The following is a 22446-nucleotide window of genomic DNA, read 5'->3' as shown; positions in this document are numbered from 1 at the left end:
TATCTCAAGCGGAAAAATTAAAATATCTATTGCAAAAGTACCTGGTGTAAAAGACGTCCAGGGAAGTCTTCATCTTCAGGTGAAGAATCCAACATTTTTTGTGTCACAAAGGCAGGAACTGTAGACTGAGTATTAATATTGATAGATGTGTGGGTAGAACCAATTACATTGAGTAATTTCATTCATCGTTTCTTTCATTAATTAATTTCAACTCTATGCATAATTAAGTAAACAATTACTCAAATGTGTAGTAAGAGTAAGAAAGTGCACTGACCATGACAAAAACGTCAAAATTGATGTTTATATGTATTTATGACTTTTGAAAATCTTCTTTTTTTTTTTTAAATCATACATATTTGGGTAATTCCCTTTCATAACAACATCATTTTAATTCTTTAATCTAAGATTTTAAGACAAACCCTATTTTATGTTAAAAATGTCAGTTCTTTTAATTTTGTCAATAGGTAATAGGTATCTGAGTTAGATTCTTTTTCTGTTAATCCTTTACTTTTAGTGCTTATATCAGAAGAAGCGTGACGTCAATCGATTGTCATTTCAGTTCCACTTCTAGAGATAACCTCAAAGTTTTAGGAACGAATTTTCCAAATTTCCAAAAATGGCATTAATTAGTGTAAGAAATTTTCTAAAGTGTGGACAAACCATTAGTGATTCTCTTGTTTTCAATTCCAGGTAATATATTCAGTATTTTATGTAGAGTTTACTTGTAATAATTGCGCAATGTATATTTGCAGAAGTATAGCTGTTTCTTCACGTCGAAAGACAACCCCTTCCGAAGCTAAGAATGAATCACAAACGTCTAACGAGACAGAACCGAAGTCTCAAGCTAACGCAGATATTGAAAATTTGAATAAACAACTTACAGAACTAACGAGCCAGAAAGATGAGTTAATGGTAAGTCTCTTGTGGATCATAAATGCTTAAACTGTGTCTAATGAATTTGTTGTTGTTTCCAGGATAAATACAAAAGGGCATTAGCTGAAACTGAAAACTTAAGAACACGATTGACCAAACAAATAGCAGAAGCCAAAATTTATGGAATCCAAAGCTTTTGTAAAGATCTACTAGATGTTGCGGATGTTTTGAACAAAGCTACAGAGACTGTACCTAAAGAGGAAGTTAGCAGCAATAATCCTCATCTTAAAAGTTTATATGAAGGTCTTAAGATGACAGAAGCTCAGTTGTTGAGTGTTTTTAAGAGGCACGGACTTGAAAAAGTGAATCCTATAGATGAAAAGTTTAATCCCAATTTCCACGAAGCTCTGTTTCAACAGGTAGGTATTATTATTAAAAGAAAAAGTTAATATTTTGAAATATTGATAAATAATGTAAGAGTATTTCATATACATGTGTTTGAAAAACAGTTTTTTCTGCAGAATCATCCGTTTTCGGTGTGTCTAAGATATCACAAGTTTTTAGAGTGTATAAGCAGGTTACAATCATAAGGAACTATATGAGAAAGTAATTTATTCTTATGTTTTCATATTTAATCAATAATATATCCATTGTGGGAAGTTATCTATGTAGAGAGATTTGTATTCTAGCAGGCAGTCTATTTTCTGCAATTAATATTGAACTAAGATAGTTTTGAATGAGTATATTTCTTTTGCAGGAGGTGCAGGGTAAAGATCCAAACACAGTAGTGATAGTCTCAAAAATAGGATACAAACTCCATGATCGAGTTCTGAGACCAGCGTTAGTGGGTGTATCAAAATAAATAAATGTGTTATTATTTTCCTAGATGATTTATTTATAAGTTTGTATTGGTCCATGGTGGTTTTGATTATTTCACAAGACAGTACCTACAATTTTAATACCCAGTTACAGTGTATCATTTTGTAATAAAATTTTGAGTAAAGTTTTTTATTGTTAAGTTTCTTTTGGTGCTTTATTTGTTTTATTGTGCATTTGTTCATTATAATTTTTATGCTAAATGAGTCAAGACAGTCAGGAATATAATTAAAGAAAATGTAGAACAATATAAGAAAGTTTTATTGGAGAATAAGTAGAACAAATTAAAAGAAAGTGGTACAGTAGGTGATACTGTATTTTAATAAAATTGAAAAAGTTTACATGTTGTATAACAAACACTCCTCGTCACATAAATGGACTCTTCTAATTGTTTACTGTGACTACTATTTCGTAAAAAGCCATATTTAATATGTGCTGATTTAGAAATATCTTCCAAAGTATAATTATGAAAGTACACTTTAGTGTCTCACCAGGTTTCATAATACCTCTAGCTCTTTTCATTATTAAAAGCAAACTTTGTGTAAATTAGTAGGTTGGTAATTGTGTTCTATCAATTTTTCTTTATTTTTGTTGAAATAACCTTATTTTTCTTGTTGTATGTTAATTTGTGTGTGTTATAGTTTATTTTTATGAACGAGAGAGTAATTATCATAATTTTAACTGGTAGCTCCGACCACTCCATGGACGTGCTCAAGATTAATTGAAAAATTACTTTGAATAATTGTAAAAAATAAATGAATTATTTCAGTGTTATAAAGTGTTATGTGTATGTAAACAAAAGTGACCTCTTTTATCACACACTATATTAGAACTGACTGGAATACATTAAAAAGGGTTTTAAAAAATTCACATTTTTTTTAATTTTTAAAAATTACAAAAGAGAAAAAGAGTTTTTAAAACCGTCTAAGGTATGTTAAATAGATGAATAAAAATATTAATATAAAACTTACAGCTACTTGTTACAAATCCAAATCAGATTCAGAAGATGAACTTTCAGAACCAAGATTTATAATAACTGGCTCGATCATTTTATCAGTAATATTGTCCAGCTTCCACATTTTTTCCTCTTCTTTAATAGTGTGATTTACTGCCTTTTCCCAGTTTTCAGGTTTTGCATTATTTACGGCCTCCAAAAACAACTGTTTAACATCATGAATTTTAAAAGTGGTATTTTTTCTTGAAACTTCACTCTTTATCTGTGCCCATACCAGTTCAATCGGGTTTAATTCACAATGATATGGTGGGGATCTAAGTACTGTCATTCCACGATTTTTGGCAATTTCATCAATTTCGTATTTTTTAAATTTTTCTTTATGAAGGGCACACAACGAATAAAGTTCCTTTCTTATAGATCCGGGATGGTACGTAATATTTTTTGAACTCAGCCAATTCTGCAAGTCTTTTTTAACCACTTTGTTGTGGGCAGTCCTTCTATAAGTCTGGAGTGATAACTTGCATTATCCATTACTATTACACAGTTCTTAGGAAGAAGATCTATCATTTGTTCGAACCATTCTTGAAAGACATCAGCGTTCATGTCTTCATGGTAGTCACCGGTACGAGTTGATTCAAAAGTTAATAAACCACCTTCAACAAAACCGTCTGAACTGCCAATGTGTACTATTATCAGCCTGCGTCCCTTTCCTGATGGTGGGTTTAAACCAGTAGATAAGTTATTTACAAAAGCGTGCCTTTGACTTATAACAGTTTCATCCTGCCAAAATTTATTTGGTGTATGACCCTCGTTGATCCATGTTTCATCAAGATAAAATATTTTTCTTTTTTGGTTTCTCATTTCCTTTATGGTTCTTAGAAAATGTCTTCTCCATATGACAATATCGCTTCTTTCTAATAAAATAGACTTTCCGGGATTCTTTTTCCAGCGGAAGCCTATTTCTTTTAAAAGTTTCCATAACGTACTTCGACTCATTTCTGGGTAATCCTTATCATCTCGAACTGAGACAAGAACTTTATCCAATGTTGGAAATTCTTGTCTAAAGAAGAATTCATGCACTTTCCGTCGAAGTCCTTCTTTAAAATGATATTCTATTTGAAATTTTGGTTTCCCTGGAGCATTACGTGGCATTTGAAAACTACCACATTTCTCTTCTTTAATAACTCTGTAAATCGTAGATTTCCCAACACCAAGTGTACTGCTAACTAACTCAACGGTCTCATCAACACTTTCACATAAACGTTTGTCTGTAAATGATTTAAAACAATTAAATATTAATGTTTTTTCATTAACTGTTAGAGGACCAATTTTTCGGCGTTTACACGGCACTTCCAAATTTTCCATAACACTAGTATACACAATAAACTGCACCTTGCAACTGAAGTACCTACTTTTAGTGAACTGTTAAGAATTTTGAATACGCCACTTGGACCTTCCTATATACAAAATGGAAAAACCCACTATCACATTTTCTGTGGAATAAGTTTAGAAGGTAATTATCTAGTCAATTACTGTCGTAGATTCCTGGAATTAAAGAATTAAATGTTTGATTGTTGAAACCCTTACTTCGTGGAATGCACTCATTTCAGATAAAATAAAACGTTTTATTTTATCTAAAGAATTAAACTTTATTTTGCAAATAGGCAAAGAATTAAACTTTATTTTGCAAATAGGTAGGTACTTATTAAACTTTTATTGGTTATATATAACCAATAAAATAAACATCTTACATTTCTTGCAAATTCATTAGTACCTGTTAACCTCCATCACTCCGACACTGGCAACCTTATTTAGGGATTAGTAACCCTCACAACTATTGTATTCTATTCTGCTCCAACCTTTATACCTGGTGGTCATACTCAATTTAAAATTGTTTTCCTATATACTTCTGTAAACTTGTTGACAAATATCTGTTTTTCATTGAGTCACCCGTATCAACAGTTTAGGGATTTGCATACATAATTTATTGTTTTATTACTCTCTCATACATAAAAATACACTATAAATTGTTCTGTATCAAAAGGAAATTGTTTTTTTAATTGCACAAAAAGAGGATCTTTTACCGATTGAAGAATTATCCAAATATAAATCAATTACAGAAACCAAGAAAATATATTATTAAAAACTGGAAGTTTTAAATGAAGAGAATGATCGCTAAGGGGATAAAGAAGCTGTGAAAGGCCAATCGTGAAAGGTATTAACAAATAAGAATGAAATATTAGAAATTGGATTATAATTAAAACAAAAATATGCTCCCAAATGGTTATCTACAGTAGACTTCTTCTATAACGAGAACTGAAACGGCAGACTAATTACCTCGTTATAGGCAGATCTTGTTATATCAGACAACAATAATACTGTGCATACATATGAATATGTAGTTTTTTAAAACATTAACTTCCTATAGTGAAGCCATTCGGTGAAATATAAGATGCTACATATTGTTTGAATGGCGTTACTTTTATTGTCAATGAAATACATTAAAACAAAAAAGAGTTGTTTACGTTTATTGACAATGATATATGTTAAAACAAAAAATCTGTACTTACATTTTTTCCAACTACATAATGTATAAAGTGTATTTTCAAGGATAACATAAACTATTGTTTCTGCAATTGAAAGAAGTCTGTCATTTTTGACTGCTTTAAATTGTCAAATATCATTCTATCTATCATATGTTCTAAAGATAAAACAGTTGTATTCTTTTTCATTTGCGTTTTGTCTTGGGATGGAGTTTCTTACAACATTTAAAACACTTTCCAGATCTTATCTTTTAGGACCTTCTTGCGTAAATTCACCGCGATTGTCTGCTCCATCTTCATCACTTTCGTCACTGACTCAACCACTCTGCTACAGGATATTCATCTTCTTCGTTTTCTACCTCAGTCTTTGCCCACTCCGCATGACCAAAACATTTTCTGATGATTTTTTATATACGAGTGTCCATGCTTTGTGGATGAAATTTATGGCATCTAATAAAGTAACAGGAGATTCACTATGGTTTTCCACATTATTCATGATCCGCTTAACTAAAAGTTTTCTGTAGTGAACTTTAAGGGAGCTTATGATGCCCTTGTCCATCGGTTGCAGAACAGATGTGCAATTTGGGGGTAAAAAAGAAGTTGAATATTTTTTAAATCGTTAACTTCCGGATGGGCTGTACAATTGTCAACAATTAAAAGAATCTTTCGATGTCCCACTTCAAAAGTTCTCCACTAAAAAATGAAGGTGGACGGCATAGATACACCAGAAGCATTCATGCAAATTTCCACAGTAACAAGAACACCACGTTCAGCTGACGATATACACCCAACTTGCCTTTTCCCACGCAATGATAAACATTTCGATCTTTTCTTTGGCATAGCATAGTCATTACACCCGTGTCGTCAACGTTGTAAATCCGTTCGTGTGGTATTTTATATTTTTCAAGCACGCCAGTAAGCAAGGAAAAATAATTTTTTACGACAGGCCTATTAAAACCCATGGCTCTAGCTAGAGATGTTGGCTCAGGGGTACGAAGTTTAACGGTTGGATGTCTTTTTGGAAAGCTGTATAACCAAGCTTTACCAGCCATTTTTTGTCTCTATTAAATGGATTATCTAATCCATTGCGTTGAGCTCACTGAAAAGCCAAACTTCGAAAGTCTTTCAAAGTTTAACCAAATAGTCATGATTCCATTAACAAAATGCGTTCCACCAACTCCTCCTCTTGTTCTGCTGTGAAAACTGGTCTGTGACGCCCTAGTCCTTTCTTTGCTGAATTTTTTCGTTCGAGAGTTTCATTTTTATTTTTCTTACTCTGGCTTCAATAGTTGTTTATACGTAATCTACTTTTTGGTTGGACGAAACGGAATAGTACCCAGTTTTACCCAACGACTCGATATCCTATTTTACCCAACTAAACACTGAATAATGTTTTAAAATTTTTCAACAAAAAAAAAATTCTTCCAGGGAGCTTCCATCTGTGAAGTTTTTGTGGCCAACGTTCGTCAGGTATTCTCAATAGGTGCCAACCTCTTCTTTCTATTCTGGCAATGACCTTTTATGTAGCATTCATGTTATTTCTTATAGATTCGTTGGTCTTCCTCTCCAGCCTTGATGTTCTAGCACTTCTTCTCAAATAATCCATTTCAACTGCCAACAATCTTCTCTTCAGGTCTGCATTAATTGTCCATACTTCGGAGTCATAACAAAGAACTGATTCAACCATGGTTTGCCCTATAAGGAGTTCAGACATCCTACAATGTTACATCCCTGATTAATTCGGTGTTTAATTTCGGTTTCTCCCAAGCCGTTCTTATCAATGAGTGCACGTAAATATTTAAATTTTTCCACTTGTTTGATTTCCACGTCCTCGTCTATCAACACTTCAAACCTTGCATCTGAATTGATAACTAAATATTCTGTTTTCTTCATGCTGACTTGTATGCCCCATTTTACATTTTTTTACGCTTGTAGTAAATTTGAAATACAAAGACAGGAACTTATCAATAGTTTAGGTATTATGGCAAAACTTATACCTCCTTTCAATTTCCTTCATTTATCTTGTACGTCTTGTAAAACTCCATGTAAATTTTCAAGCTCCTGGTCTATTATATTCATTTAAATAACGGTATTCAAGGTGTCCTGTACACATGTTGTTGATTACTCACTGTTTTTAGATAAAGAGTTCAATAACAAGAGAAAACAACATCGAAATAATGTAGATTCTAATGTAGAAGTCTAAAAGTTATGTTTTTCAATTGTTTCTGATATAGAAATTCATCTGATTAACAATAAAGATAGAGTCCAGCTATAAATTAACACAAAACAAACTGTCAAAAGTCATTGTCAACTTTCACTTTTTGTATCACGGAACAGATATCTTAATGCCGCCGATTCAATGCACTATCAATTTTTCTTTTACCGAAAAAAACTTTCTGTAAAAAAAGTTTCACATTGTACCCAACAATGAATCATTCAAAGTTTCTAATATAATAATTAAATGTTTTTTAAAGTTTCCTGTGATAATGTTATTGGTATTTAAACCTTAAACCAATGTTTGCTTTTTTAAAAAAGAAATTGAAACAAATTTGTAAGTTAAATCTTCATAAAAAAAAATCGGTTGCCTGTAAAGTCGGTTTTACGGGCGAAGATTTTACGTGACAACGTCTTTTTCTCGGTAGAATATTTATTGATATGAATATTATTAAATTGCACAATAGGAACAAGGAATTGAATGAAAATAAGAATTGCACAAATTTTAACTATAGAAATATATTTTGTTTACTAAAACATTGTACATGTAAACTTAAACTTAACTAATTTCTATTTGAGTGATTTTGTTGAGGATAGGACGATGATAGGAGAAATATGAAATGAAAGGAAGTGTTTCTGCTGAAATGTGTCTTGAACGCCAAGAACGCTCGAGAAAGACAGAGACACAAGCACGCACCGATTCAACGCGCCTAATTCTCTAGTGCTGCGCGCGCAGCGGACCGATCATGTTTGAGTGGGAGAGAGACGCAAGGAATTCGCCGGTCCGGCGGGCCTCTCTCTCGTTCGGTGACTCATCGTAACAGACGTGAGCGGGCGTTACACTTTTTCATGAATGACTCCGAGCCACAACCTAATTTAAGACGTTGTCACGTCAAAATCTTTGCCGTCATCCACGATTTTTTATTAAATTTAGTGACAGGAAGCTGATTCAAACTTCTGAAACATCGTGGTTTTTGAGATTTCCCAATAACGACTAACTTCCTTTTTTCAAAACCAAACACCGCAAATTTTTCCACACGTAATTTCGTGCCTGGCCTTAAAACGGCTCATCCACCCACTCGATGCTTTAAAATTCTCATCATCACCTAACGCCTGCGAAAACTGTGTTGCTTTTTCTTGAAGCAGTGGTCCACTTATTGGAACTTCCCAGTCCTGTTTACGGTAAACCATTTGACTATTGCAGTATCGAGTTCTTTATTAGTTGCGGCACGTAGTTTTTTCGATTTACCGGAAAAAGTCGAACCTGCTTCGAAAATCTCGTGTTTATTTTTGAGCATGGTAGATAGAGTGGAACTTTAAATTCCTCTTTCACTACAAACTTCTGATTTCTTCTTACCGTTCTCAACATCTTTAAGGATGTTAATTTTTTCTTCTTAAGTAAATGCTTTTCTTTTAGTAGTCATAGTATGTAATCTATGTGACTGTAATCTACAACACAACTTTCAAGACGCGAAAGCACAATCAGGAAACAAACGATAAACATCTACGTCAAAAACAACTATGAAATGGAATTCTTGTGAAATTTGTTTCATTTGTCATGTTTTTAATCCTCTTTATGTAGTTTATTAGGTGCGAATGGTCAAACCCCTACACTGACACTTTTGAATCATAAATTGTAAATTTCTGACAACACAATATCAGTCGGTAGATTAAAAAGAAGAAGTTTATTGCGGACGGAAGTTAAAAAGGGTATTTATTTATAGCCACGGCCGGGCCAAAATCGTAAAAAACACGTTTTTTGATCATATTTTCTCTCATTATAACCAAATTTGTGCCGTTATAGAGGGTTATAGTTTAATAGAAATTTCATGGGACGTCTTATATACCTCGTTATAAGCGAAACCTCGTAATAACCGTGTTCGTTATAGAGGGAGTATATTGTATTTTTATTTTTCCGACTTTTGCATTCCAAACTCCTATTATCATTATTAATTTTTTTCTTAGGAATGTTGCAGATGTTTTTCATGTATTAGGTGGTATGTTTCTTTTACTATGTGTTCTGTCGTTTGGTACGATTTACTTATGTCGCTAATATGGGTCGTTCTAAAACCTACGCGACAAAAAAATCAGCATAATTGATTTCTGTCGTATATCATAAGAACCATAGTGATAAGAAAACAAAGGTATAAATAATTTATTACACAAATATTTACAACTAAATCAATACATTACAATTAAAAAAGTATACAGTCCATGTAATTTACTTACCGTTGCACGTCATTATCATTGACAGAGATCGAAGTTGCAAAAACAACACTTTTTTCATTACTTATTTATTTGAAATGATTTTGTGTCAACACCGCAACTGTCAAATAAGTGTTACCAATTTATGCCAAAATATCACCTTCGTTCGATTACAGTTACAATGTGTTCCGAACAAATGTTTTTCATAAAAACGCTTTATAATGCATTTATACAAATTAAATGAAACATATTATTGTGTATTTCTGTGAACATTAATAGAAATCTTTAAATATTATTTCTACGCGTATATAATAAAATATGTCTAGTGGCTGTAATGCTAGTGTACTCGACAAAGTGATTCTAAAAAAGAACACACCTACCGCCTAAATATTTCGTGTTGGTATCATGTGACCTCACGGGCTATGACGCGGATGACGTGCAACGGTAAGTAAATTAGATGAAGTATATATAATACAGTTTTTTGACATCTTAAACATATCAATTTAATTATTAGTTAAACGAATAAATAAAACACGCAGTATGTCTCATTGACTTGGAACAATATAAAAAACGTGAAGTTTGATCTTTAATGGAAATAAAATCGGTTAAAAACTAAAATTAAACGTAATTGGCAGGCATTTGGTCTTCCATAGTAGTGTACTCATAATTAAATATAATAAAGAAGAAAAATTTTTTTTTTGATGATCTTATTCGAAGATGTTTAAATACTAACTATAGCCAGAATCCAGAAATCTAGGCAGTAAATTCTTGGAAGTAATAGTGATGGTTCATTGCTATTGTAGGTCTTCCAATGGCGTACGAAAAATATCATAAGAAGTTACGACAAAGCTACTTGTATTAAATAAATATGTACCTATTTATAATTATGTTAATTTTAATATGATAATTGTTGACATTTGGGTTATTATATAATATTAATATAATATACATGGTGTTTGGTAACGAATGGCCATAACTTAATCTTAGATTCCTGAGATTAAAATAGGCCGATTTAAACTAACTTACTTTAGTACGAAAGTTGATAATAACCAAAATAAAGGGGGTCAAAGTTAAACTTTTATTTTTAAATATTTCGTAATAGGCATGGGATAACAACACGAAATTTGGTAAGCTGGTGTTTTTTGGGACGAGAAATCAAAATTCGCCACTAAAAATGATGAAGGATACCACATACCTACATCTTTCAGTGCTCGTTTAATACGTTCAATTTTTTTTATCTCCCACTCGACATATTTTTAGAATCAAAACTTTTATTCTCTTAATATTTTTACTTAGAAAAGATATACTACATCGCTGTACAACCCATTACTTTTTATTATTGTTTTATAAATTTGAATTAATTACAATAAATAATAATTTTAGTTTAGAAGGTAATAGTTACACCTCCCTAAAACCGCGATAGTCGGTGAAAGTCGGCTACTCAGGTATTCAGTTGTTTTGCTATTGAAGTAAACAGTGGTGTGATGACGATGAGTAGAATACTATTTTGCTGACGTCACGTTGCCCAGCAACCGTCGATTCTATTCGTCGTTGCCACGCAACGTGACGTCAGCAAAATAGTATTCTACTCATCGTGGCCCCACCGCAGGACATGACTCACATATCGATTAGATTATCTAAGCAGTGAACACTTATTTTACTGTTGTGAGTAATATGGAAAGTGAAAGCAGTAAAAGTAAACGACGTCCAAATTTTTCGATGGGAGAAAAAACTATTTATATTCAATGTGTATTGTGGACTCCGTGAAAGGAATAAAAGTATGTCGGTCAACGATGTAGTTACCCTGTGTAGTTATTTGACTAAAGTTTCGACGAGAAGTGTATACAGAATTGTAAACAATTTTAAACAAAGTAAAGGCAAATTGAATGATGGACCTGTTGAAACCATTGAAACCAGAGGTAGAAAACGTATTCAGCTTGAAGATCATACCAAATATGCTATTCGGAGGAAATTCCATGCTTTCTTTTTTCGGAACGAAATCCCAACCTTAAAGAAAGTTGAAGTTGAAATAAATTCCGATAATTCAATACCCAAAATATCACGACGTGTTTTATTGCGAACATTAGAACAAATGAACATTAAATATATAAAAAGAAGCAGGAATAGTGTTCTTTTAGAAAAAGATGAAATTGTTTTGTGGCGGAGAAATTACTTACAAAAAATCCGAGAGTATCGTCGTGAAGGACGAAAAGTATACTATTTAGATGAAACTTGGCTAAATCAAGGTCATACTGTCTCAAAGGTGTGGCAAGATTTGGAAATTAAAAGTCGTCGACAAGCCTTCATTGAAGAGCAACACCAGTGGGTAAAGGACGGAGGCTCATAATAACACATATAGGCAGCGATTCGGGTTTTTTGGACAACGGCTTGTTACTATTGGAATCCAAGAAAACCAACGATTAACATGAGGAAATGGACGCTCAAAGATTCGAAGGTTGGTTTTCAAATATTCTACCAAGCCTTGAAGCAAATTCTGTCGTTGTTATGGACAATGCGTCATACCACAGTCGACGGTTGGAGCCATCACCAACGACTGCCTGGCGAAAAGGTGAAATAATCAACTGACTCTCTCAAAAAAATATACCATTCAATGACAACATGTTGAAAGTACAATTATTAAACCTCGCGAGGATACATATACCCGTTTTCAAGAAATATGCAGTCGATGAAATGGCTCGTGCAAACAACATAATTGTACATCGCCTCCCTCCTTATCATTGTGAGCTGAACCATATCGAGCTTATATGGGCTCAAATAAAAAACCAAGTGGCAAGGGAAAACTTGAGTTTTAAAATGGAGGAGGTGAAGTGCTCGTTAGCTACTGCCATACAAAATGTCACACCTGAGTCTTGGAAAAATTGTATAAGACACACTATAAAAGAAGAAGATAGAATGTGGGACTTAGACACAAGAGTGGACATTTCGGTTGAACCATTAATTATCAATATAAATAATAGTGATCGCGATAGCTCTTCATCAGCCGACGAGTCGTCTTCATACGATGATTAATATTTTAACTTCCTGGGAGGTAGAACCATTTTATTAAGATTACTTTCGTATGTAAGTAAGTTTGTTTTGTTAACCTAGTTTTCAAACTAAAATACATTTTGTACCAATATACTTTGCTCTTAAAAAAAAATGAATACTTCTTATTTGTATTAGGTATATTCGATTCGATTTATTTTATTTAATTATAATATACCTATATGTGTGAGTGTTTATATGTTCACTAAAAGTAAAAGTTCACTTCATGTAATCGGCAAGTTCAGAATTGGATTTTCATAATTATGTAAATTAGTATATTTAAAATATAAGTAATTCCAATGAAAAGAAACCTTTCATTGAAATAACAGCAGGGTAAATCTCTCTACCTGTCTTTTTGATAATTAATTTTTGTAACAAACAAAAAATGTCATTAAAAAAAATTATAGTTTTTCATTAAATGTCATAGAAAGTTTCTTTCTCTCGTATGTTTTGTACAAAATTATGGAATTTGAAAGTAAGTGTTTTTTTTTGTGATAAGAAGTATACACTTCAAAGTTAAATATAAGTCTCATATCATATTATATTAAGATTAATTTTTAAAAGTCACTGCAACAGTGTGAACGATACGCTACTGAATGCTAAGCTAGGAAGTCAATGAGCAATTTATCTCTCTCTATATTATGACAACGTTGATCTACTATTCCTTTCTACCGGTCCTAGAATGCGATGTTGTCATGTATGACTTTTACAAAGAATGTTATCGTACTTTAGATGTTTTCTATATATAAGTATTGTATATAAATATAATATTATACATAAATATTGATGTTACTAAATACATTTTATTATATACCTTAACAAATACAAAACGATCAATAATATGATAATTTTGCTGCATGTCAATGATTAAATGATAAATTGCTAGAATATCTATCATTACAAACTGGCAACGATGTTGTTGGTTTATCGCATTGATAGTTCGGAGAATTTACTGGCTACAAATTTGATTCTCAAGTATAAGATGTTTACGTGTGCTTTATAGGCTGCCAGAAGCCTTTGATACCTCCAAATTTGGGATAAATTCTGAGAAATAAAAAGAAAAAACAGAAGGCGATATCTCTTTCCGTGTCTGTCTTCAGTTATGCTATTAGTATTTTACTGTTCAAAATTGTCATACATAATTTTTTAACCTGGCAAAGCAGATCCGTACCTATTATGTTTTTCTTTAACGGCTGCCTCAAAAGCTGAAAGTACATCTGATAGTATAATCTCCAAAGTGATGTTCAGGGTTCAAGTGGTTTACAGATTTTTTGTATCAGGAAATTCAGCGGTAAAAATAAATAAAAAACTTACAAGTAATTAAAATAAATTCGATTAATATTGGACCTTACACAGAAGCTAACCACAGAACTCGTTATCTTTAGTGAACTATCATAAACAGACTAGAATTCACAAATCTGGAACAAATTGAAACATTTTAAGGCTTTAAAATATCAAAATTTACATTTGTAATGAGATGATTTTTTGTTCCATGTCCCATTTGAAAACTTTTTATGTTTCTAAAATGGCTTGTATTTCTAGAAAACTCTTTCCTTTCGTCTCTGGCAAAAAAATGAACATAACAACAAACCCTAATAAGCAACATACACTGAACGACCAAACGCAGTAAAATATTCCGAAATGTTCACTAATCAACGGAAAGAGAAACACCTGGGAGGAGCCTAATAGGTAACAAATAGTAAAAACTAGAGCCGAACCTACTGCTTTAACATCTGTAGGTAACATCTCGTTCATTATGGTTATTGATAAGGTTCCTATTCCTAAAGCGTACATGAAATTGAACACCAGGACTGACGAAATAGGTAGCCAAGTAATGTCGTCTATCGTAACTGAAGTATGCTGTTTTAAAAAGAAAAATAAACCTATGCAAAACAAGGAAACGCAACTACCAAATGCAGAAGTTAGCAACAGAGGTCTCCGTCCTAACTTCTCCACTAAACAAGAACTTATAAAGAAGCTGACAAACTTAACAAGACCTACTAAAATAGCTACTTTATTGCCTGAAAACGAAGTACTGACTTCATTAAAAACCGGAGCTAAAAACTTCAAAATACTTATAACTCCTGATAACTGCTGTGTAAGATTCACACATAAAGATATCAACAAGGCTTTTCTGACACTCCTATTTGTAAACAACTCCATTATTCCTCTTTCTTTGAAGTTTTCTCTAGCTTTAAGCGTCTGGTCTATCTTAAAATACTCATCTTCGATTTCTACAGAGTTTTTGTTCTTTCTTAATTTTATTAATGAACACAAAGCGGCTGGTATCTGTTTCTTTGAAACTAAATACACCGGAGATTCTGGTAAATACATAAACACAAGGAACAAATGAACCAGAAGTGGTAACGCTAAAAGTAAAGTAAACGTTCTTACGGAAGTAATCGGTCCTAAGAGGTAGCCGTAGAGATTTCCCAAAGGCATCAAAACTCCAATGAGACTTAATATTCTTCCTCTGTTGTGGTCTTCGGATATTTCACTCAAATATAAAGGAAGCGCTACGTATACACCAGCAACACATATAAAAAGAAAAGACAAGCCTGCTGAGTACATATAGACGTGAGTGCCGAAAGCGACTAACAGTAGCGACGCCAACATTCCGAAGGATATCGATAACATGGTTGTTTTCCGACCAAACGCATTGGGCATCTTGGCGAACACAAAATTACCCAGCAGTGCTACAAACGATGGCAAACCTGTTATCAGTGATATTTGCAAAGTGGTGACGGGTTCGCCGAGTGGGTTTTCGTCTGCATCTTCGGACTTCAGCTTCGGTATCACCGGAGAAGACCATACTATACAGGAACAGCCACTGAAGACCAAAAGACTAGCTGGTGAAAGAAAACTGAGCATTAAAAAGGTTATCATTTAAAAATTATAAATTCCGCGTCGACGATATAAATTATATTACTGACAAATATGCAAAAAAAAAGAAAAGAAATTTTTTTTTCATATTTATTTGACCGTTCAAGTGTAGGGGAAACCGGGGGAATTTTGCACAGAATTAAATAAAACTTTATTCGAAAAAAATTTATTGTAATAAAGCAAATATTGTAAACAAAACAGATTTCTTAAAGACAAAATTAAAAAAAAAACATTAAAGAGACAATTTTACTTTCTGTCTTTCGTTCGACCTTGGCACACATATCGCGAATGAGCCCAATTCGAACACACTACACAACGGTACAAAATTTCTTTGTCTCGTCCGAATTCACCGCACACCAAACACTCCTCATTTTCTAATGTTAGATCTACATCATCTAATTCATCATCATCACAAAGCTTACTCTCATCATAACTTTTAGACTCAGAATCATCAAAATGTGAGTTTCTAACTCCAGCTTTCTTGCGTACAAGTCGTTTCTTTGCTTTAGTAGCCAGTTTTCCTACGATTCCTGTCGTTTTTTTCTTGGTTTCATTTGTTTGGCCTCTTCAGATTTTTTCTTAATATTTCTCTTTTCTTGTTTTATTTCTAATTGCGTTTTTAGTGGCGTGGAAGGGAAAACTTTTGAGTGTTGTTTTGCACGTGATTTGAAACTTTTCTTTATAAATTTGAAAGGAAGAGGAGCTAGCTTTTCAATGGGTATACTAGACTGAGTTTTAATATTTCCTGACGTTCCAGGCTGGGGTGCAGTTTGCTGGTTTGATTTCAATTTCGCTTTATAAGATGGAGTCTTGTGCATAGTTTCATCACATCTCGATGATCCCGGTTAGGGTTCGGTATTTCTAGGTGGAGTTCTCTGTATAGTTTCATCATATCTCGATGGTCCCGGTTGGGGTTCGGTATTTCTCGGTGGAGTTCTCTGCAGAGTTTCGTCACATCTCGACTGATCAAGGGCCCTGTCATCATTGGTAACGTCGGTTTCTAAGTCCATTACAACGTGCATATATGAAACTTCAGTGATCTATTAAGCTGAAATCATCTTCAGAGAATTTATTAGGATCTATGGGCCATATTCCAGCACCACAGAACCCGGATATTTCTTTGTTCATCGTGGCATGCGTCCTCAGGTATGTTTTGGTAAAAATGGAAGCAAGTTCAAAATGTGTGATCTTTTCATGGGTACGAGTTCTCAGATACAAGTCGCCCTCACGATTGAAAGCATTCGAGGGGGAAGTAAAACCATAACAATTCTGTATGATCTGCAGTAAGTATAAATTTCCAAAGAAATGTGACTCCCATGGTTATCCAATATGGGAAGCACTGGATCTTCTTTCGAGGCCTTTATATGCTGACAAAAATATTTTATCCAGTCGAAGAATAACTTTTCATTTATCCAACCGTTTTTTGAACATCTGTAGATTGCTGCAATTGGGCCTCCTCTCATTAATTGTGGATTCATACGTATTCGAGGGAATACGAACATAGGAGGGACAAACTGTCCTGAAACATTTACAGCGCATACTATGGTAACATTTTTCCCTATTTCCCAAGATATTACGGATCCTACTTGCTTTTGACCTTTTGGTGCCAAAATTTTTGATGGTTTCTGGACCGTAGAAATGTCCGTTTCATCTACATTAAAAATTAGACTCTCAGGAAATTTGAACTTTTCCATAACTGTGAGCAGATTGTTAAAAAATCTTTCAACCTCATCTTTATTGAATGTAGAAATGCGGTTTTAACTGGTACCTTCGGATTTTCTAACACTAATGTCTGGATGACGTTTCAAAAAGAGTTCTAACCAATCTTCACCAGCAATCTTCTTTATCGAGTCAAAACGGCGTTTTATTTTATTCTCTTCAGCAAACTGGTATGCTAAACGTCTTAGTTCTGATGATGTGACTCCAAAAAACATATTCGCCAACTCTTTAACATGGTTGACTATGGTGGATTACTGTTCATCATTAAAAATTGGTTTCCTGCCAAGTTTTATTTTTTTATGGCTATTGGACTTTAGTTTGTCACCTAGAGTGAATTCTGGAATATTGAATGATCGACCGATTTCTCTTACTTGTCGCCCAGATCGTATAGCAGTGATCGCAGCTTTTAGTTCATCTTCTGTCCATTTTGATCTTTCAGTTTTCCGAACGTAAGCACGGGGCATTTTGGAATCTAAAATGCAATAAAAACACTATATCAGCAAAAATTCTTACACGGGGTAATACCGCGCAGCACGAAATTACCCCGACAGAGCTGCGCGGTATTTCCCCTGAGTAACCTAACTTAACTTATCACTGTTCGTTAATGACTAAATAAAATGCATTATTTTTGTACGTGAAATTATCAATACATATAAAGCAAAATAATCACTGAATAGTTTTAATGAAAATTAATAACAAAAGTACTTACCTCTTGTTAAAGATTAGTCGAAAATTACATCAAAATCTTGAAAAACAAACAATCTGTGACCTTGTCTAAACCAATACTACGAATGCAGTGCAGTCATATTACAAACATGTGGTCGGCTAGCAAATACGAGACGGCGCACTGTGTTGAGTGTTGCAATGCTTACGCCGTGTTGCCAAGATACTGATGCGCGATATTCCCCTATGCGCGGTATTACCCCGATTTCCCCTATAGACGTACTCAGAGCTCTGCTATCTAATCAGTGGTAATTAAGTAGTAATTAAGAGATCATTAGTAGTGAGTGATTTCAATGGCCATGTTTCTTATTTTCTTATAGTTTCTATAGTTTTCTTAGTTTCTTATACATACCGAAACGGACGCACTACTAGGCCAACAAAATAATGCGATGTTCGCAGAGAATACACAACGTTCACAAAATAAGCAGTCGCTTTATAATCCATGGTGTCAGTCAGAAGAAAATGTTAAGAGACTTAATATGGATAATCAACGGTTGAGTCAAATAATCGCCGATATCGAAAAGAGATTAGCACAGCTGGAAAACGCCGAACAGCGTACAGGGTTAACCGCAAGTGCTGATGAATCACAAAAGAAATTAAAAGCAGATAAATTTGAATACTTCAGCGATGAAGAAGATTTAGCGTATGAAACGGGCTGGATAAGAAACAAAAACAGGAAAACTAACAAAAAATGTAAAATGGATACCTCATTATCTCCTCCCTCTCCGCATAAATCAAGTGCAGAAATACAAACTGAAAAACCAATCAAAAATCCAAAACCACCACCTTCGGTTGTAGTAGAAGGTTTTTTTCAAATTGCTGTTGACCTGAGCAAGCTCCTGACTGAGGCTGGTATTACCTGTACTATGTAAATCATAAACAGTGGTGTTATAAAAATTAATAGAGCCAATAGCGATCATTACAGAACTCTAATAGAGAAATTAAATACGAGTAAACTTTCGCACCACACTTATGAAAATAAGCAAGAGAGGCAATTAGAGTTGTTGTTTAGAAATTACATCACATATGGCCACCAGAGGAAATTGTAAAGGACCTACAAAAACGACAATATAAAGCCATTAAAGCTGACAAGAAATTCAAATGGAAAACTAAAAAACAACTAGATATGTTTATATGTTCAACATTTAGACAGGATGAAGATATAAACAGAATTTACGGCATAACAGACATACTTAGTACGAGAATTGAAACCGAGTCATTAAATGCCAGGCTTACGGACACACGTGGAAATACTGTAAAAAGGATCCAAGATGTGTAAAATGTATTCGTAAACACCTTACTAAAGATTGCCAAAAACCACCGGAAGATAAACCAAAATTTGTTCATTGTGAAGAAAACAGTCGTATGTAGCTAAAAAATTACAAACAATGAGAAATGAGAGAACAAACAAAGACAATGATATAAAAGCGCCCCATAGAGTTATTGAAAGCAAAAAAACTAAAAACGGTAGAGGTCAGTGAAAATAGAAGTTACAGCGATGTAACAAAGAATGCAAGGAGACACGGACCCTCGCAACAAGAAAATGAAACTGATATTACATTAAAAATTTGGAAGGTGTTGGATAATTTATTATAAAATGCTTCACCTAAGTCGTCGTCAGCTGTAGGGGCATATACGTGGATAATGTTAGTTGTAATTGGATAGGTATTTAGTTGAAGGATGAACATTCTTTACGATATGGGAGACAAGTTTTTAAGATGTCTGGCAGTTTCTTTGATTGTTAATTTCACATTGCCCAGAATTCGTCCATCTCATTTTGATTGTTCCTATTATGTCTCTTGATAGTCAATCCATATCCTTGAGAGCATTACGAGTCAGTAGTGTTTCTATGCCGGTTCATAATTATCTGCTAGATGGCGATATTTTAATTTTAATTTTTAATCCAAACTAATTTACTCTATCGAACGGATGATGGGTCTGTGTTCTCATGCGCCGCTGTCGCTTTTGGAATCTAAATTATGGACTGTCATAGTTCAGCTATTATCCGCTAGATGGCCAATTTTATATAATTTACGTCATTTTTAATCTGTTATTTAATTACTAAACAAAAATGACGTACGACACAAAACGTGACATTTGACATAAAACGTGACATTTGACATAAAACGTGACATTTAACATAAAACGTGACATAATATCTGACATTTGCCATAAAACGTCTAACTGTTATCTATAAACTGTAAGCCTAAAACTGCTATCTAAACTTAAATCTGTATATAATTAAATTGTATTTTCAAAGATATGTTAATTTTTTATTTACGAATATATGACTGTCTCCTTTACAACGATCTAAGATTTTTTTGTATTTATACTAATATTTAATCGAAGTAGGACTGGCTTAGCGACGGGCACATCGTTTTTGATGAACTGTGAGTTCAATTCCGCAATCGATTAATTTTTTATTTAATTATTAATAGAAATAACAGAATAAAAATGACGTAAATTAAAGAAATATGGCCGTCTAGCTGATAATAGCTGAACTATGACAGTCCACAATGTTGATTCCAAGAGCGACTACGGCGCATGAGAACACAGACTCATCCTCCGTTCAATAGATGTCGCTGCAAGTAAAATAATTTGACTTAAAAGTTAAAATAATTATGAACTGTTGAGGTAGAACCGACATAGAGACACTACTGAGTCTTACCTACCTTATACAATTTTTAAACATTATATCTGCAGATCGTGAGATTTTTCTTTATACTACATTGGCAAGGATTTCGTCTATTGGCGACCGAGAAGGCATTGCGTTTTGTGAATGTCCTTCTCTACGGGATTTTGATATCCGAATGTCATAATCAGTAATATCTTTTCTACGATTTGTCGTAGTGGTTCTCTTAATGCAGTAGTTCTCCGTTTGTTCCTCCACCTTCGAGACCGATTTACCAATCTCAAGACAAAAAGGTGTCCGTTAACTTATCAACTCATCCGCCCAGAGCTCTTAACCAGAAAGTGGGGGATTACTTATACCAGCAATCACTCGGAGAACTTTTCACAATATCTAGCAAGCATTTTGACATAAACGTAGAAAAATATTGTATGCAACTTTTGTAAAAAATTGTTTATAGTCTCTGACTAGTTGTCAAAGTCTGATTGACGGTCTTATTCACTATCTTTAACGCGAATTAATCATAATTTCAGGTTAAAATGCATTTTATTTTGACGTTTTGTTTTCCATTTCGGAAATATTATACAAAAAACAAATTAATTTGTTAAAATATTTGAAATTGAGATTAATCCCTATTAAAAATGGTAAATTAATATTAAAATGATACAAGAAAATAGATTCAGAACAATGTCTGTCTCTTTGCACAATTTATATGAGCACTTAATTTTTTTTCCACGTTCCAAATAAAAAATTAAAAATAGATATTTAACTAAAAATATTCCCATTAAAAACAAATTAAGAATAAAGTAATAATACTGATTGTATTAAAATATATTTCAAATATTTTTTAATACCGTTTGAACTGTGAATCTCTTTCAAAATTGTTTAATCACAGTTTCGAATTGAATGAAATTACTGATTAACGATATCACTTCTTTATAGAATGTCACAAGTCCCCGATAAAAAAAATCAAAATAAAACTTTGGCAGCCTATTCGTTCACGTACCTGTAACAGCACAAAAATATAGGTATCCACCGTCTTTTTTGGAGAGCACTATCTTTCCGAGGTGTTCGAATGTGGGAATCAGTCGATTTTTCCGGATTTCCTTCTCTGGTTGTTCCATAGTAGTATTCGTGTTAAATAAACATCTTTTATCTCTAATTATTATAAGTATTTAAGCTAAGTGTTGTAAGCAGTTCGGTTTCAACAGAACACTGACCCGTGCGGTGTTGTCAAGTCTAGAAATTTGTCGAGAACTTCAGAAAATTTAGAAAATGGGAATAATGACTTCATCACGTTTTTGATGTTTATTAAATAATAGACCACCAAAGTAATAATCCTCTTATTACAATCAACAAATAATTCAAACAAAACAAAAATACTTCCATTTTTTCTGCAGAAGTGATTCAAATTCTGAAACATCTCTATATGATGAGCAATTAAATTTGGAATCTGATAGTGGTGATGACATTCCAGCTAATATTTCAACATTCAATAAATCTCATTTAAAAGAAGGTGACCATGTTATTGCTATTTATGTTATGAAGATCAACACTACCCATGAAAAATAAAAGAAGTAGAAGAAAATAAGGCGTTTGTTGGTGGTATGGTAAACAGCAACTTTAACTCGTGGAAATGGCCAAATAAAGAGGATGCAATATGGTATGATCATACTGATATTGTGGAGAAGATCAACGAACCAGCAAGTTTAAATAATCGTGAAATGTACAGAATTCCAGAAATAATAAAGTTTTTCCTGTTTGTATTAGATATTTGAATA

The 22446-nt window shown here is 33.3% G+C and overlaps 3 protein-coding genes across 3 annotated transcripts in view; 1 reads left to right on the top strand and 2 right to left on the bottom strand.

Annotated features, from left to right (window-relative positions):
- Positions 1-280, bottom strand: part of Lrrk (Leucine-rich repeat kinase) — a 52379-nt gene extending 52099 nt beyond the window's left edge. The window contains 1 exon segment of the mRNA XM_072542343.1: positions 42-280. Coding sequence (XP_072398444.1) covers positions 42-182 — 141 coding nt within the window. The 5' untranslated portion in view covers positions 183-280.
- Positions 281-530: 250 nt separating this feature from the next.
- On the top strand, positions 531-1896 carry Roe1 (grpE protein homolog, mitochondrial Roe1). Its single transcript, XM_072542344.1, has 4 exons — positions 531-690; positions 753-912; positions 975-1292; positions 1631-1896. The coding sequence occupies exons 1-4, from the start codon at positions 617-619 to the stop codon at positions 1733-1735; spliced, it is 657 nt and encodes a 218-aa protein (XP_072398445.1). The 5' UTR covers positions 531-616; the 3' UTR covers positions 1736-1896.
- A 7781-nt stretch (positions 1897-9677) lies between these two features.
- On the bottom strand, positions 9678-22214 carry LOC140449185 (facilitated trehalose transporter Tret1-like). The gene is made up of 2 exons (XM_072542342.1): positions 21672-22214; positions 9678-15560 (listed from the first exon to the last, which is right to left on the bottom strand). The coding sequence occupies exons 1-2, from the start codon at positions 21787-21789 to the stop codon at positions 14224-14226; spliced, it is 1455 nt and encodes a 484-aa protein (XP_072398443.1). The 5' UTR covers positions 21790-22214; the 3' UTR covers positions 9678-14223.
- Positions 22215-22446: the final 232 nt, after the last annotated feature.

This window comes from Diabrotica undecimpunctata, chromosome 8 (assembly GCF_040954645.1).
Source record: "Diabrotica undecimpunctata isolate CICGRU chromosome 8, icDiaUnde3, whole genome shotgun sequence".
NCBI classification, from domain to species: domain Eukaryota; kingdom Metazoa; phylum Arthropoda; class Insecta; order Coleoptera; family Chrysomelidae; genus Diabrotica; species Diabrotica undecimpunctata.
The sequence above is the reverse complement of the archived record's forward strand: the minus strand, read 5'-3'. Positions and strand labels throughout refer to the sequence as shown.

What these genes read in the sequence shown, in the direction of transcription:
- Roe1 (XM_072542344.1), top strand. Translation starts at nt 617, where the DNA reads ATGGCATTAATTAGTGTAAGAAATTTTCTAAAGTGTGGACAAACCATT. An exon ending in TCTCTTGTTTTCAATTCCAG is followed by an intron (nt 691 to 752) that starts GTAATATATTCA and finishes GTATATTTGCAG; the next exon opens with AAGTATAGCTGTTTCTTCAC. An exon ending in ACGAAGCTCTGTTTCAACAG is followed by an intron (nt 1,293 to 1,630) that starts GTAGGTATTATT and finishes TTTCTTTTGCAG; the next exon opens with GAGGTGCAGGGTAAAGATCC.
- LOC140449185 (XM_072542342.1), bottom strand. Translation starts at nt 21,789, where the DNA reads ATGGAACAACCAGAGAAGGAAATCCGGAAAAATCGACTGATTCCCACA. An exon ending in ATATTTTTGTGCTGTTACAG is followed by an intron (nt 15,561 to 21,671) that starts GTACGTGAACGA and finishes TTCTTTCACCAG; the next exon opens with CTAGTCTTTTGGTCTTCAGT.